Source organism: Agelaius phoeniceus, chromosome 24 (assembly GCF_051311805.1).
Source record: "Agelaius phoeniceus isolate bAgePho1 chromosome 24, bAgePho1.hap1, whole genome shotgun sequence".
Classification (NCBI taxonomy): Eukaryota; Metazoa; Chordata; class Aves; order Passeriformes; family Icteridae; genus Agelaius; species Agelaius phoeniceus.
In genome coordinates this window covers 1684365-1701257 of record NC_135288.1, presented here as the reverse complement: position 1 = coordinate 1701257, position 16893 = coordinate 1684365, and the positions used below count along the sequence as shown (strand labels likewise).

Sequence of the window (16893 nt, the reverse complement as noted above, 5' to 3'; positions counted from 1 at the left end):
AGCAGGGCTCACCTGCTTTGGGATGAGCTCATCCCCAGATCCCCCAAAACCAAGGGTGTCCCTGGGCTCCTGGGCACCTCTCTCCCCAGAAATCCTCCCAGCTCCACAGTGGCTTCACCCTCTCCTTGTCCCCCCCAGTCCTGCCCCAGTGACAGGTTCAAATGCTTGACTCAAATGTGGCTTTAAATGTGATGTTCCCAAATTAAAAACTCCCCAGGCTCTTAGGGGCCAGCAGAAAATCTGAGCCTGATTAGCAAAGAGCTGAGGACAATTTGTTGTTGGTTTTTTTTTTTTTTTCTATCCCAGTACAACAATAAATTAATTATTCCTGGCCCAAATTCACCAGGTTATTACAGTCTTTCCCCAAAATCCACCCTGCAGAGGCAGGAGCTCCTGTGCTCCATGGGCTGGGACACAAATGGGAATGTGCAGAAATGCTTTTTACCAGTACCTTTTTTTCTAATATATTTTTTCAGACTTTCTGGGCTCTCCTATCAGTGCTAAATGGCAGAGCCATGGCCTGCCCTTGGCCCTAACACACCCACTGTACCCACAAAGTGTCATCCCAGAGGAATGTGAGCAGCTACAAACTGGTTCCACTGTCATGTCCCGACAGCCCAGGTAGGAAATCAAACCCTGCTGTGTTCATTCCCAGATCCCAAACCCAGCCTGGGAAGGAAAAGACACAACAAAAACCCCAAGGCAGGTTTGGGGAATTTGTGCTTTTCCAGCACTTCTCCCATCACACTGGAAATCCAGACCCTGGGGTGTTTAATTAAAGCCTAAATGCTGATGGGGTCAAGGGCTCCACGAGCCCCAGGAGTGTCTGTGCAACAGCCCCAGGGGGGCTCAGCTCCCCCCCTGCCCACCCCAGCCCAGCTGAACCTGAGGGCTGGGATTCCTGTCCCAGCCTTTCCTTGGACTGTCCTGTCCCCTGCCCTGTCCCTGTGTCCTGCCACCCTGCCCTCCCATCCTGTGACCCTGCCCTGTATCCCTATCCCCATGTCCTGTCCCCCGTGCCCCTGTCCTGCCCCCCTGCCCCCTTGTCCCTCTGTGTCCTGCTCCCTGTCCTGTCTGCCACCCTTCCCCCTTGTCCTGTCCCCCCATCCTGCAACCCTGTCCTGTTCCCTTGTCCTGCCCCCCTGTCCCATCCCCCTGCTCCCCGTCCTGTCCCCTTGTCCCCCTGCCCCCCTATCCCATCCCCCTGCCCTGCCACCCTGCCCCCCTGCCCCCCTGTCCTGTCCCCTCATCCCCCTGTCCTGTGATCCTGTCCTGTCCCCTCATCCCCCTGCCCTGTCCCCCTGTCCTGCCACCCTGCCCCCTTGCCCTGTCCCCTTGTCCCCCTGCCCCCTGTTCTTCCCCCTGCTCTTTCCCCATGCCCTGTCCCTGTGTCCTGCCACCCTGCCCCCCTGTCCTGTCCCCCCATCCTGTGACCCTGTCCCCTGCCCTGTCCTGCCCCCTGCACTGTCCCCCATCCTGTGACCCTGTCCTGTCCCCTTGTCCCCCTGCCCTGTCCCCATGTCCTGCTTCCCATTTCCTGTCCCCGTCCTGCCTCCCTGTTCTGTCCCTCTGCTCTGTCCCCCTGTCCCACCCCCCGTCCTGTGACCCTGCCCCCATTTCCCGTCCCCCTGCCCCCATTTCCTGTCCCCTGTCCCCCTCTCCTGTCCCCCTGTCCCCAGCACTCACCATCAGCGCCGGAGCCCCCGCCAGGTTGCCCCCGATGGCCGTGAAGTTGAAGGGGGACACGGCAGCCACGAAGCCCTGCGGGGACACAGGGAACAGGGACATGGGGACCCTGCTGTCCCCCAGGGTGACCCCACGGGGCAGGGGCCCAGCTCACCTCCAGCCCCCGGTAGACCATGGAGTTGGTGCTGATGTCCACGCTCAGGGGCTGGCTCTGCTCCAGCTCCAGCGCGTACTTGGCGTTGAAGCGGAAGAAGTCAATGAGCTCGGCAGCGGCGTCGATCTCGGCCTGGATCACGGTCTTGGCCTGCAGGGACAGGGAGGGGATGCAGCAACAGTGCATGGGGCAATGCAGCAATGGGGCAATGCAGCAATGGGGCATGGGAGAATGGGTGCATGGGGGATGCAGCAACAGTGCATAGGGCAATGCAGCAATGGGGCAATGCAGCAATGGGGCAATGCAGCAACGGGGCAATGCAGCAACGGGGCAATGCAGCAATGGGAGAATGGGTGCATGGGGGATGCAGCAATGGGGGAATGCAGCAATGGTGTGTGGGGGATGCAGCAATGGGGCATGGGGAATGGGTGCACAGGGGATGCAGCAATGGCGCATAGGGAATGCAAAAGTGGGGTGTGGGGAATGCAGCAATGGTGCATGGGGGAATGGGTGCATGGGAATGCAGCAATGGCGCATGGGGAATGGGTGCACAGGGGATGCAGCAATGGCGCATGGGGAATGCAACAGTGGGGTGTGGGGAATGCAGCAATTGTGCACAGGGGAATGGGTGCGTGGAGAAATGCAGCAATGGTGCATGGGGGAATGCAGCAATGGGGCATGGGGGAATGGGTGCATGGGGATGCAGCAATGGTGCATGGAGGATGGCTGCATGGGGGTGCAGCAGTGGTGCATGGGAATGCAGCAATGGGGCATGGGGGAATGCAGCAATGGTGCATTGAGGGGGTGGCAGTAAGGGTGCATGAGGGGATGCAGCAATGGGGCAAGGGGAATACAGCAAGGATGCATGGGGGAATGGGTGCACGGGGGAATGCAGCAATGGCACACAGGGAATGCAGCAATGGGGCACGGGGCAATGCAGCAATGGGGCAGTGCAGCAATGGGGCAGTGCAGCAATGGGGCAGTGCAGCAATGGGGCAGTGCAGCAATGGGGCAGTGCAGCAATGGGGCAGTGCAGCAATGGGGCAGTGCAGCAATGGGGCAGTGCAGCAATGGGGCAATGCAGCAATGCTGCAGTGCTGGCTGTGGGTGCTCCTCTCTATGGAATCAGGATGCCCCCCGACAAGGGGAGAGGAAATGATGCATCTGACTCCATTGATATCAGAAGCCTAATTAATTGCTTTATTACACTATATTATCTATACTCTATTACACTGTATTACATTACATCTAAACTGAATCTGCCAAGCACTCAACTCTGCACAGAATCTCGTGACTGTCACCCAACAGTCCCAACACACACACACACACACACCTGGCCCTGACAGGCCAAGGAAACAAACCACCATCACTGTGGGCAAACAATCTCCATATTGCATTCTACTTTGGCACAAACACAGGCACAGCAAATGATGAGAATTGTTTTTTCTTTCTCTGAGGTTCAGAGAACGTGAAACCCAGAAATATTCTTGGGAAGAGTTGTGCCTTGCTTTCCCCTGGGATGAGAAATGTGGCGACACCTCCCGAGCTCAGTTCCCAAGGACGGGGCCTCCTGCACAGCCTCACGCTGATCCTGCTGCCAGGAGCAGCAAGGAGTGAGGATCAGCCCCACAGAGCACCTCCAGCCACTCCCACTGCCAAAAACCACCCTGGCAGCCCCTCCTGCCCTGCTCCTCCTGCTCAGCCCAGGTTCTCCAGCACCCCTGTCTTAGGCTGGAAATGGGGCTGTGTATTCTATTCCCATCTGTTAGAAGTGGGGCAAAACCCCACAGATAACTGCCCAAGGAACAAGAGCTACCTGCTCCACAGATAGGAGCAGAAAACACACACCCATTTCCAACCTGAGACACAGGGATGAACTGGGAGCATTCCCAGCTCCCTCTCCCATCCACGGGAGGTCTGAGGGATATTCAGGATATTCTGCTCATGGGGCAGTTTTCTTTATCTCTCCCCCAGCCAATCCTCCCTGCAGGAGATCTCTGCTGTCCATGGCCACTGATGTCCCTGCAGGGCTGATCCAATTCCATCATCCCATGGGGAGATGCTGCATTGCCCAGGGCAGGAGCCAAGCATTCCTACCTGGGTACAATCTGAGATTTGGGACACCAGGGCAGCCTTTGCCCAGTGCATTGCCAGAGGAGCAGCTTCTGCTGCCCTGCATTGCCAGAGGGAGCCCAGGCCCATCTGCAGCAGCCCTGGAGCTGCAGAAGAAAACTCCCCCCTTGTGCAGGATCCCTGCTCCAGCAGAGCCACAGCTGGCACTGCAGGAGGGCTGAGCCCCCATGGGATGGGGCTGACCCACAGGGTGTCAGGTCAGATTCTCACTATGACAATATTTTTTTTTTGTTTTTGTCGTTTTTTTTGTTGTTGTTGTTGTTGTTTGTACTACTACATTTGTATTTTTAATTTTCCTAATAAAGAACTGTTATTCCTATTCCCATATCTTTGCCTGAGAGCCCCTTAATTTCAAAATTATAACAACTCAGAGGGGGAGGGGGTTCACATTTTCCATTTCAGGGGAGGCTCCTGCCTTCCTCAGCAGACACCTGGCTTTCCAAGCCAAGCCCATCCCTACCTGCCCCACCATGGTCTTGGCCAGCACCTCTGCTCTCCGCGGCCCGCTCAGCATGTCAGCTGCCCTCAGGAAGATCTGAGCCCGGTCCTGCACAGGCTTCAGGTCCCACTCCTTCCTGGCGGCCAGGGCGGCGTTAATGGCTTTGTTAATGAGCTCCTGTGGAGGCAAAGGGGAAAAGGCAGCAGGGAGGAGGAGCCTCTCCAGGTTCCTGCCCTGTCGCTATAGGATGAAAGAACACTGAGACCGTGTCACAGGGGTTTGAGGATGAGGGAAGAGACCAGGATCTGACTCCATGTTTCAGAAGGCTGGATTTATTATTTTATGATATATATTATATTTAAACTATACTAAAAGAATAGAAGAAAGGATTCATCAGAAGGTTGGCTAAGCTAAGAACAGAAAGGAATGATAACAAAGGCTTGTGGCACGGGCAGAGAGTCTGAGCTAGCTGGGCTGTGATTGGCCATGAATTAGAAACAACCACATGAGCCCAATCCCAGCTGCACCTGTTGCATTCCACAGCAGCAGATAACCATTGGTTACATTTTGTTCCTGAGGCCTCTCAGCTTCTCAGGAGGAAAAATCCTAAGGAAAGGATTTTTCATAAAAGATGTCTGTGACAGAACACAAGCTCACACCACTGTTCTCAAGGTGAAGAAAAACGGGAAGTTTCTTTTCTGACTCTAACATTTATAGTTTTCTAAGAGTGACAGTGGATTGGAAGGTGACAGTGCCACCTTTCCAATGACACTGGACAGACTAACAGTCTATGAACTTTTTCTTCTTCCATAAAGGAATGCAAAACAATGAGTTATTTACAGGAAGTGTGTGAGAAAGTTTGCTACAAGAATGTCAACATCAGAAGGCTTAGAAAAACCAGACCAACACTGCCCACCACCAGGTCACAGGGAAAAGCAAGGGGTAACCCCCCACCAGGCACAGAGCAGTGGTGCCATCACAACCCCGAGTCTGCAGCTCCTGGTGGCTTTGTTCCAGGATCCCTGGAGCTTGGAAAGGCTCCTGGAGCCTCCCTGCTCACAAATTGCATTGCACTTGCTAAACCAAGTGCTGCTGCTTCCCCAGAAAACCAGCCAGGAAGAGGGGGGACAGAGAGGGGCACTCACCTTGCTGGCATAGCAGTACCTGGCCACCTTGTGTGCATGGTTAAAGGGCTGGGGAGAGAAGAAGAGGCTCTGTAGGAACCAGTCCCAGGGTCCTCCTGCAGGGACCCCCCATTCAATGAGAGCCCCTGACTCACCGAGAGCTGGTACCTCACTGTGGGGGTCCACACCTCCTCCCCCCCAATGACACACGGGATGTCCTCAGTCTTGTCCTTCAGGTCAGCCAGGGCCTGGCAGAGAGGAGAACGTGGTGGGAGCAGCTCCCAGCCCCTCCAGCTGCCCTCAACCCCCTTCCCAGGGCAGAGGGAACTGGGAACAGGCTGCAGGCATGGGCTGCCCACAGGAGGCACAGATGTGCCCACAGGGAATGAGCAGGAGCTGGGCAGCATGGGGCTGTCACACCAGGGAGAGCCTGGGGTGCCCTGCAGCACAGCCCAGGGCCCTCCCAGCCCCCAAATCCCCCAAATCCCGGCACTGGTACCTTCTGGAGCGCCGCTCGCTCGGGGCTCCCCGGCTTGAACTCCAGGATGGGCTCGTTGGTCACCTGGATGGCCGGGCGGTGCTGCCATCTCTGCCTGTGACACGGCAGGACAGGAACCGCTGCAATTCTGCCATTCCCTCCTTCCCCAGCACCGGGGGACACCTCAGCCCTGGGGACACTCGGTCCCGGGGACACTTCAATCATGGGGGACATCTCAACCCCCGGGGGACACCTCCATCCTGAGGGACACTTTGATGCCGGGGACACCTCAATCCACGGGGGACATCTCAATCCCCGGGGAACACCTCCATCCTGAGGGACACTTTGATGCCGGGGACACCTCAATCCACGGGGGCACCTCAGCCCCGGGGACACCTCAGTCATGGGGGACATCTCAATCCCCGGGGGACACCTCCATCCTGACGGACACTTCAATCACGGGGAACACCTCAGCCCCGGGGACATCTCAATCCCCAGGGGACACCTCGGTCCCGGGCTGCTCCCCCAAACCAGCCCCTGCTCCATCCCTCCCACTGGATGGGGATGCCAGAGCCGGGAGCCGAGCCCGGCCCTCGCCCCCAGCCCAGCACCGCTTCTCTCGCTCAGCAAAAAGCGCTGGGAAAGGCATTTTAAAGGAACGAGGCACAGGGTGGATTTTTAAGGAACGAGGCACAGGATCGAATTTTAAGGAATGAGCTGTGGATCGACCCGGGCTGCTCCAACACCCCCGCGCTCCGCCGGCTCCTGGCAAAGTCCAGGGGGCAAAAGCCGGACGGGCACCCTGAGCTGCCCCCGGATCACCGGACCTTGGCACTGACCAGCGCCACGAATGGGTTACACTGTCCACATCAGCGATAATGCCCGGGAAAAGGGGCAAATGGGAGAAAAAGGAGGGGAAAACGAAAGGGAAAGGGGAGAAAACGAAGGGAAAAGGGGGGAAACGAGAGGGAAAAGGGGGCAAACGAGGGGGAAAAGGGGGCAAACGAGGGGGAAAAGGGGAGAAACGAGGGGGAAAAGGGGGCAAACGAGGGGGAAAAGGGGAGAAACGAGGGGGAAAAGGGGGCAAACGAGGGGGAAAAGGGGAGAAACGAGGGGGAAAAGGGGAGAAACGAGGGGGAAAAGGGGAGAAACGAGGGGGAAAAGGGGAGAAACGAGGGGGAAACGGGGAGACAAAAGAGCAAACAAGGAGAAAAGGGCAAGACAGGGGAGAAAAGGGGGAAAGCAAGGGGGGTAAAGGAGGAAAACCAGGAGGAAGCAGCGGAAAACAGGTGAAAACAAGGGTAAAAGGGGAAAACAAGGGGTAACTGTGGAAAGCGGGTGGGAAAGGAGAAAACAAAGGGGAAAAACGAAGGAAACAAGGGCAGAAAAAGGAGGAAGGAGGGGGGAACAAGGGGAACTGAGGGCTGGCAGTGCCCGCAGCTGGCAGCAGGAGAGTTCCCGGCGATGGCAAGAGCGACAGCGCGGATCGAGCGGAGCCCGAGCCCGCCCCACGCGTGGCGACGGTGCGGGAAGGGGGCCAGGGAAGGGAAGGGAAGGGAAGGGAAGGGAAGGGAAGGGAAGGAGCCCGCACTCACCCGCAGCCCCTCAGCGCCCGCAGCCGCCGCCACATCCCGGCCCCGCCGCGCTCCCGGCCCGCGGCCGCCACCACCCACCGCGCGGGGGGAGGGAGGGGCGGGGAGGAGACGCAACCATCGATTAATTAATAAATTAATAAACCCCCGGGTGCGGCGGTCTGGAGGGGCAGCCCCGCGCCCGCCGCTCGCTGTGTGTGAGGGTGCTGGCCCTGTCCCCCCCCTGCCCGCGGGGTGCCCGTGGGGTGTCCCCAGCCGTGAGTCGTCCCCCCCCCCGCGCGGGGATGGTTGCGGCCGGAGCGGGGGGCGGTGGCGCGCGCGGCACGTGGGAGGGGGCGGGGCGCGGGAAGGAGCCAAAAATCATTTAAAAAAGGGAAATTCGGAAAAAACAACAACAAAAGCGGCCCGAGGAGAGGCAGCGGCTGGAACTGCGCCCGGAGCGCGGCGAGTCCGAGCCGCCCGAAAGGACCTGGGCGGAGAGAAAGAAAAGCAACTGAGAATCCCTTTGGGAACTGAGAATTACCCAAAAATGGGTGATTTTAACCCAAAGGAGGGGCATGGCTGGGGCACAGGGCCAGGAGGAGGCTGAGGTGTGCAGGGCGTACTTTAATTTCCTCATGTTTCAAGAGCTGCAGCTGAAGGACCCTAATTTTGAGGGGAGTCGGGGCTATTTTATGATCCCAAATCACCTGGGCTGGGCGGATTTTCAGTAATGAGGATGGTCCCTCCCTCCCCAGACCCAAATCCTTCTGCTTCAGAGGCGTTTTCCACCCCAAGAATGAACACGCGGAGCCGTTGCACCAGGAGTTTGGTATTTATTTTATAGTTTTTTGTGGTTTTCATCGTCACCAGAGACCGACTGGGACCTGTTCCATGGGCAGCTCCGGCAGCGGGGGCTGAGCCCCGGCCCGGGCAGGACGGAGGGCGAGGTGGGCTGGACACGGGCTGGACACCAGCACACCTGGGAGGGGACACTGGGGTCGGTTTTGGCACTAAAAAAAGGAAAAATGGAGCAAATCCGCCGAGCTCAGAGGAGATTGGGTGGTTCTGGCTCTGGCTGAGGATGTTCTCAGGGCTCCTCCTGCCGTGGATTGGATTCTCGAAGCGTTTCGTGGTCCCAAATCCACTGGTGGTGTCCCATTCCAGCCCCAGGACCGGGAGCTGGGTCATCCTCCAGCCTTTCCCCACCTGGGGTCATCCAACAGCATCATCAGTCCAGTCTTTTCTGTTAAAATGAGCTAATATACAGAATATAAAGCACAGTATTTACACGGGGACGGTAACCAGGGGCGTTCCCACACCATCAGTAGTTCATTGTCACGGGGATAAAAGAAACTCTCAGGTGACCTAAAGAGGAACGGACAAGAAGTGACACAGCAAGAGGGAAGAGGCATCAATACCTCCCACTCGAACACGATAAATAATAAATAATCTTTTTTGGCAGAAGGTCGCTACATTTACTTTAACCACAGGAAGGTGTTTTAGGGACTGGTTTGTGAGTTTTTTGGTGAAACCAGGTTACACAAAGGAGCGTGGTTTAGTGACTGAGCTTGGACCGCCCTCAAAGCCTCTCCAATAAAACAGAAATTTGGGGTTTTGGGGGTGCCAGTCTGGGCAGCTCCACCGGGTTTGTGGCACCGTGGTGCTCTGGGCTGTGCTGCCACAGCGATGACACCGGTTTGAAGCCACTCCAGGGGCTGGTTTAGGCTGTTTAACATCATTTCCCAAAAGAGGGAGCTGGCCAGACCCACAAGCACCCCCTTCCCGAGTGCTTCACTGTTGGAGTGCCTCACATTAGGGGGGGATGGTTTTTCTGCAATCAAATACCCACATTTAAACACAATTTGTTGCTCCTTCAAAAGAGAAGCTTCGAAAGGCTCCTGCAAATGCAGAAGGGTCTGTGGACACTGAACTCACACAAAAACAGACAGGAGGAAAGGCTCAGGTGTTTCCTCAGTGCTCTGCCAAGGGCCTGGCCCAGCCCTGGGTGTTCCCTGTGCAGGGAGAGGGGCTGGGATCCCATTCCCATGGAGAATTCCCAGGCAGTGCCCCCAGCTCCCCTCTGCTGTTATTCCCACCAGGACACCGCCTGCTGCCTCCTTGGTAATTTTGTTTCTCGGTTAAAACTCACAAGGACACAAAACACATCCCACTACAAAGCCTGAAATCCAGCGTTGGGGTGGCAAGCCCAGAGGCAAAGAGCTCTGAGGGCTGTGTGCTCCCCTGCAGCCCAGCACAAGGACAAAAACCCCAAAAGTCCTGAAGCCAGGGGTGGGAAATCCTCCCTGGGGTGTCCCTGCCTCGTGCAAGCGCTGGGATGTCGTCATTTAGCCAGGATAAATCACTCCTGAAACACTCAGCTCTAAAATGAAGCACTCGAACGTGGAAGCTCCCAGCTCTGCAGCTCTTCCAACACAAACATCCATCCCATGTTCCCAGAGCCAAGGGAAACACCAGGAACAGCTCTGGGAGCACCCAGGGCCCTTCCACAGCCAGCTCGTGTTTTTGCTGGCAGGAATGATCATGGAAAGGAAAATTAATATAACCTCACTTTAGAAGCAGCTCTGGATGCATATTCAGGCACAATTCCCATCTGTTGTTTTGTTTTGTTGAGTTAATCCCAATTTCTACAGGTACAAATAGAATTTTTATTTAATGCTTTATTATCCAGGCAGAGTTTAACCCCTGTCCTGCCACGCTCCTGGGATCCAGCTGGTCCTGACCCTTTCCAGGAGCATCCTCCCAGTCAGGAGTAAGGAATAAAATTGCAGGGAAGGGAATGAAATCACAGCAACAATCCTGCAGAGGCAGAAGAGATGCTGAAGCTGCAGCCTCCCCTGCAGGAAGCCACCTGTGAGTGCTCCACAGCCAAACCTGTCCTGGTTATTTCCACCTTGACTCCTGGAACCATCAGAGAATTTGGGGGTCCCATCAGAGGAGAAGAGACTTTACAAGGGAACAATTGCATCTGCCAACAGAAATCTGTTTGCACTTTAAAAACCTCTGATAAAAATAGAATATATACTGTGTTTTTATAAATAGATTACACATTTAGCTTAGATGAGTTTCATTACATTCCCCCCCAAACATTTTTTTTTAAAAGAATTTTGCTTTTTTTCCTTGTGTGAACTAAGATGATCATCACTAAGTCTTTGAAAAACATGTTTGTACCACATTATTCTTGAAAACATTTGTACCACATTATTCTTTGGACATTTTTGAACAACATGCATCCACAAACTGCCATTTGTTTACTGAAAACATTTTTTGTACAAACCCAGTTTAGGAATTTGATCTATTATTACACTGCTAGCGAGCAAAAAAATTTGCTTCCTTGAAATCCCCTTTTAAAAAATGAGAAACGATGAGGAGGATTTTCTGACTGTAAATCTAAAAAAGTGTCAATATGACACCGCATTAAGAATAGAAAACAAAAATAAAGTATTTACAGCTTTACAAAGGAAAAAAGAAAGAGGTCATCAAAATCATTTCCAGCATTTTTACAATTAAATTCCTTTTTTTTTTTTTCATTTTTTTTCTCTGGCAAGCTTTGATCTGGTGCCACACACACGGAGCAGGAGCAGCAGCACGGCTGGACTTGGAACCAACGACCTCCCAAAAAACCCCAAGGACCAACCCCAGCTGCCCCAAAAGGCTGGCCCAGCCTAAATGAAAATAAACCCCGACCCCGAGCATGAAAACGCCTTTTCTGCTTTAGGAATGGATTACATGTGGTTACAGAAAGACACCAACACCCACGGGAACCTCTACAGTCCTACACATCACCCCCGTGCACCTGAGTTCCACACCCTCTGCTACACCCCACATCCCCTCACCCACCCTCTGTGGGGCTCCTGCCCACCCCACACCCCAATTCCAGCTGTGGGAATTCCCTCAGCCCCCACTGTGGGTGTTCCTCCCCATCTCACACCCCAATGCCTGATATGGGAATTTCCTCAGCCCCCACTGTGGGTACTCCTGCCCACCCCACACCCCAATCCCTGCTGTGGGAATTCCCTCAGCCCCCACTGTGGGTGCTCCTCCCCACCTCACACCCCAATTCCAGCTGTGGGAATTCCCTCAGCCCCTACTGTGGGTGCTCCTGCCCACCCCACACCCCAATTCCTGCTGTGGGAATTCCCTCACCCACCCTCTGTGGGTGCTCCTGCCCACCCCACACCCCAATTCCTGATATGGGAATTCCCTCAGCCCCCACTGTGGGTGCTCCTGCCCACCCCACACCCCAATTCCTGCTATGGGAATTCCCTCAGTCCCCTCTGTGGGTGCTCCTGCCCACCCCACACCCCAATTCCAGCTGTGGGAATTCCCTGCCCTCAGCAAAACAGCTCCTGCCTTTGGGAACACTCAGCCTTTTTCCTACCAGGACCCTCAGTTTTAGGGAAAAATAACAAACCCAGAGTGGAAGGGAAGCACAACCTCAACAGCTGCTGGGGCTATGGAGCCAGCCAGGGTGAGGGGGGCAGGGGCAGGGCTGGGGGCATTCCTGGGGTGAAGCAGCCATGGGCAGCTCTGGGATCATTCCTGGGTGAGGGCAGAGCCAGGGGCAGCTCCAGGAACATTCCTGGGTGAGGGCAGAGCCAGGGGCAGCTCTGGGATCGTTCCCAGGTGAGGGCAGAGCCATGGGCAGCTCTGGGATCATTCCTGGGTGAGGGCAGAGCCAGGGGCAGCTCTGGGAGCGTTCCCAGGTGAGGGCAGAGCCAGGGGCAGCTCTGGGAGTGTTCTGGGTGAGGGCAGAGCCAGGGGCAGCTCTGGGATCATTCCTGGGGTGAGGGCAGAGCCAGGGGCAGCTCTGGGAACATTCCTGGGTGAGGGCAGAGCCAGGGGCAGCTCTGGGAGCGTTCCTGGGTGAGGGCAGAGCCAGGGGCAGCTCTGGGATCGTTCCCAGGTGAGGGCAGAGCCAGGGGCAGCTCTGGGAGTGTTCCTGGGTGAGGGCAGAGCGAGGGGCAGCTCTGGGAGCGTTCCTGGGTGAGGGCAGAGCCAGGGGCAGCTCCAGGAACTTTCATGGTGTGAGGGCAGAGCCAGGGGCAGCTCTGGGAGCATTCCCAGCAGGAAGGGAGCCAGGAAGGGAGCTGGGGCAGGCTCCAGGAGCTGATTCACTGTGCTGAGCAATGCCTGCCCCAGCCACTGAAGCATCACAGACATCCAGACTTGGCAGACGCTTCCTCAGCCTCGGGAGAGGCTCCTCGGGAGCAGCTGAAGTTCAAAACCCTTCAAAACCCTTCAAATTGCAGATTTCAAACATGCAGTCCCAGCCCAAAAAAAAAACCCAAATCCTCCTCTACCCAACCCCCAGCTTGCAGCCCTAGTGAACATCACATTTACCACTTTGGCCACCTAAAAAATAACAGGAATGAGCACTTTGGAATGAGGTTTCTCTTCCAGAGAAAAGTTATTTACAGGACAGACCAGGCTTTGGAAAGGCCCTCACCCTAGGAGCCAAGGAGTTGTCACCTACTCTGCACTGAGCATTGCCACCAGTAAGGACACCACAGGAATAGCCTTGGATCCACCACAGGAATATCCTGGGATCCACCACAGGGATAGCCTTGGATCCACCACAGGAATAGCCTTGGACCCACCACAGGGATATCCTTGGATCCACCACAGGAATAGCCTTGGATCCACCACAGGAATAGCCTTGGATCCACCACAGGAATATCCTGGGATCCACCACAGGAATAGCCTTGGATCCACCACAGGAATATCCTTGGATCCACCACAGGGATATCCTTGGATCCACCACAGGGATATCCTTGGATCCACCACAGGAATAGCCTTGGCCTTGGACAGAAGCCATCAGCTGTGGCTCTGCACTCTGTGGATGCTGAGGGATCAGCCTGGTCCCTCCTCCCCAGCCTGGAAAGCTCAGGGAGCTCCTCTGACCCACGAGGCCTCAAGGCTGCTCCGTGTCCAGGCAGGAGGAGGAGCTGACAGCCAGGCAGCAGCACAGCAGGGGAATCATTCCTGTGCCCACAGTTCCTTCCCCCAGGAACACCCCAAGCCCTGCCCTCTCCATGGTCATGCCACACTGAGGGGTTCCAGCCAGGAATGAGGCATTTTCCAGGACACCCATGCTCTCCATGGAATGGAGAAGCAGGATCTGCACTGGCTGCTTGCTTGCAGTGCAGCTCCAGAGATCCAGAGGCTTGGGAACAGCACTCAGGAAGCTCACAGGATTGGCCACTTTCCTTTCTTTAACACAGAGGCTGCAGGAATTGGGATTTTCCCTGTCCAGCCCTAGCACTGCTCCTGCACAGCATTTCCTGGCAGGCAAAACAAACACATCTGGAATTTACTCTGAGTTCCAACCACTGCTTAACCCCACAGCTGGCTTTGGGCAGTATCAACTACGCTCTCAATCTTGATTTAAAAACAAACATAAAGTTATTGGCTGAGGTTTATACCCTGTTTTTACCTGGCTGAGGTGCTACAATTCCCACTCTAACCATGAAGAGCTCGGTGGGGCTGGAGTTTCCTCAGCCACCACCGCGTGATCCAACTTTGATGCTGCTTCTCCTGGGTAAAAATGCAGAAAGATGGGCAAAGCCAAGGTCTTGCCACTTTCTCACAGAGAAAGCACGTGGCTGTTCCTCCCCAGTTCTAGGGCAGCAGCACTTTGGGATTCAGTTTATCATGCCCTAAAAAGGATGACAGCATTTCCCAGTGCTCAGCTTTCCCCAAGAACAGCGGTCAGGAGCTCTCCCAAAGTCCTGTCTCCAGCCTACACCTAGGGCAGTTTATCCTGATGCTTCACCTACACATCATGGAAGCAGCATAAAATGGAGTTATTTCTCTGTCTGCAAAGGAAAATCTGCAAACACTAAAAAAAAAAAACCCTGAAAAAAGAGACAAACCAGGGCTGACTCCCCTCCTAACCCAGCACTGGAAACAAAGGCATTGTGATACAACATTCCACCTCAAAAGAAGCTCTACAGACATCTAAGTGTGCAAATGTGGGTTTAGCTTTCCTTTTCCCAAGGGATAACTGTAGCCCAGCAGGGACCAAACATTCCATAGAAATAAGGCGAGCTTTTTTTGTTGTTTTTGCATAGTAGTTACTCAGTGATAGTCCCCCCCCAGTGACCCCTCCTGTGCCCCCCTGCTTTGCCACCGAGCTGAGTCCTGCTCCTCCAGGTCCTGGAGTCCAGAAGAAACCTTGGACACATCCCAAAGGCTCCCTCAGCCCAGAAGGTGGGATGAAGGAAACCCTCTGAATTTTGTAGAACTGCTTCGCCCTGCGAGCTGACTCCAAACCCGCTCTTGTTGTTAAACATTTGCAGTTCAATTTGGAGGCAATTCTTTATTTTTTTTTTTCTTGTGCCAGACATTTGTAATTGCACCACAATTGTCTTGGTTTTGCTGCTCTTTTTGCCAATGTTGCTTTTGCCAATCAGTGCAGCAGCTCAATAAAACCAGCAGCTTATTGAAGTACCCAGAGCCTCTGCAGCACCATCCTCTGCTGCCAACAACTTTGGTTGTTTGTAGGTTTGTTTTTTTTAATAATATATTTTATAAAAACACCTGCTATTAATATTCCACTGGAGCTCAAAGTGGCTCAGCTTGGGGCAAAGGCACAATTAAAACACCGTGTTTCCCTACAGGACTCTGCATTTATGGTTTGTAGAACAATAGAAATGTACAGCACCAATCCTTGGCTGGGAGGGGATGCGTGTAGGAATGAGTCCTCAGAGTCCCTCTGCAGGGGCTCTCGAGTCTTTCACCTTTCCCCCAGCAATTGGTTTGGAATTTTTCTTCTCTCTCCATCTCCCCCTTGACTGGAATGCTCCCACTTCTATCAGCTGACCATGGGCTCCACGTCCGTCTCTCTGTCCAAATCATCCTGAATTTCATCTGTGTTTCCTGAGTCACTGCTGGCTACAGAGCTGGGGGATGGAGAATTCCTGCAGGGAAACACAGGGAAAGGTGCAGCCAAAAAGTTAAATATCCATGACTGAAGGAAGAAAAAAAAAGTCTTACAAGAAAACAGTCACTTTCCCTTCCCAATACTATTTAAAAACCCCTTTATTAACATTCAACATTGGAATTTCCCCAAGCTATTCAAAAACCCCTTTAATAACATTAAACTTTTGGCTAAACAGGAAATATCAGCAGAAAAATCAAGGTGCCACCCCAGCCATCCCCCACTCAAACACAGAGGCTGTCCCAGGTTTACTGATGGGGAAATGGAGAGCAAAGACTCTCAGCATCCCTAATACCCAGAGCCCTGAAAATTGAAAGTTTATCATCTTGTTCTACTGGGGTTGAGCAAGAGATAAGAGAAATCCCTCATAGTGTAAGGTTCTTAACACATGAGAAGATTAAAAAACAAGTTCTTCATGTAAGTCCAGAGTCGAGATTTAATTTGGGGTTTTAAGAGTTCTAAATCTGAGATGTTAAAGACTGGAAGTCCAGCTGAGCTGGAGCTCCCTGTGCTTAGGAGCAACTGCTGAACCCTTGGGGCTGTTCCACACTCCCCCTTCCAGGGCTGAGCTGGGACACAAGATTCTCCAAGGACAAGGCCATCAAGTGACAGCATTGCCTTTAGCCCAAGCTGGCAGGAATTGATGCTTTAAGTTTTAGCTTTAATATTGCTCAGATTCTGTGCTGCATTTGTGTATAACTCTGAACTTCACACAGAGTGTTAGCAAGTTCTCCTCTCCTTTTCCAGCCCCAGAACCAAGGGGAACTATTGCAGCTTCAGGCCCAAGAAGTGTAAACAGAAGTGAATTGGGGGGAAGCAAACTGGGAGAATGTGACTTCATTACCTGAAGCTGTAATTGGACAATTAACCCACAATATGCAAATGGAATAAACTTGTAAAGTGTGAAAACTGATCCCCCATGGTCCATCCTGGGTGTAGCCCGGGCCAGGCTCCTGCACTGCCCAAGGTGTATCTTTGGAGGCCTTTTAATAAATCCCTACTTTATTCCTGTAACAGTGTCCAGCCTCTGCTCCAGGTGCCCTCTCCAGCATCAGACCCAGGAAGGAATGTGCTGGTTTTCACCTTCTTTCCTACCTCTGCTGAGCTCAGGATGGAAGGCACTGGAGCTGATAGTTTGTGTTCAGATTTAGGTGTTATTATTTCTCATCAGTGTTACAGTCTCACAGCAGTGAGTTCTGCAGTTCTTCACCAACATGGCACTAAATGGCCAACAACCTTTGGCTACAAGCTCTTTTAAGGCTAAACTGTCCAAGTAAGAAATTACACCTGAATTATTTTTACTTTTAACCCAATAATTGATCCCTCAAAGTCTGCAATGCAGACT

The 16893-nt window shown here is 53.9% G+C and overlaps 2 protein-coding genes across 7 annotated transcripts in view; both read right to left on the bottom strand.

Moving 5' to 3' along the window:
* The window catches only part of ALDH4A1 (aldehyde dehydrogenase 4 family member A1), a 29865-nt gene extending 22031 nt beyond the window's left edge, over positions 1 to 7834 (bottom strand). For 5 of the 6 annotated variants that reach the window (XR_013185092.1, XR_013185094.1, XR_013185095.1 and 2 more), the window contains exons 1-7: positions 7610 to 7829; positions 6036 to 6129; positions 5692 to 5784; positions 5558 to 5605; positions 4434 to 4589; positions 1841 to 1990; positions 1687 to 1761 (exon numbers count right to left, since the gene is read on the bottom strand). Coding sequence is in view for 2 of the 6 variants with exons in the window: in XM_077190150.1 (XP_077046265.1) it covers positions 1687 to 1761; positions 1841 to 1990; positions 4434 to 4589; positions 5558 to 5605; positions 5692 to 5784; positions 6036 to 6129; positions 7610 to 7644 (651 nt within the window). In the remaining 4 variants the exon portion in view is untranslated. Of the gene's footprint in view, positions 1 to 1686; positions 1762 to 1840; positions 1991 to 4433; positions 4590 to 5557; positions 5606 to 5691; positions 5785 to 6035; positions 6130 to 7609 lie in introns of all 6 variants that reach the window. The other variant, XM_077190151.1, reaches the window with a different exon arrangement.
* Positions 7835 to 8397: 563 nt separating this feature from the next.
* IFFO2 (intermediate filament family orphan 2) overlaps positions 8398 to 16893 on the bottom strand; it is a 58400-nt gene continuing 49904 nt past the window's right edge. Inside the window, exon 9 of the mRNA XM_054647893.2 lies at positions 8398 to 15528. Within this exon, the coding sequence (XP_054503868.1) occupies positions 15423 to 15528 (106 nt within the window). The 3' untranslated portion in view covers positions 8398 to 15422. The remainder of the gene's footprint in view (positions 15529 to 16893) is intronic.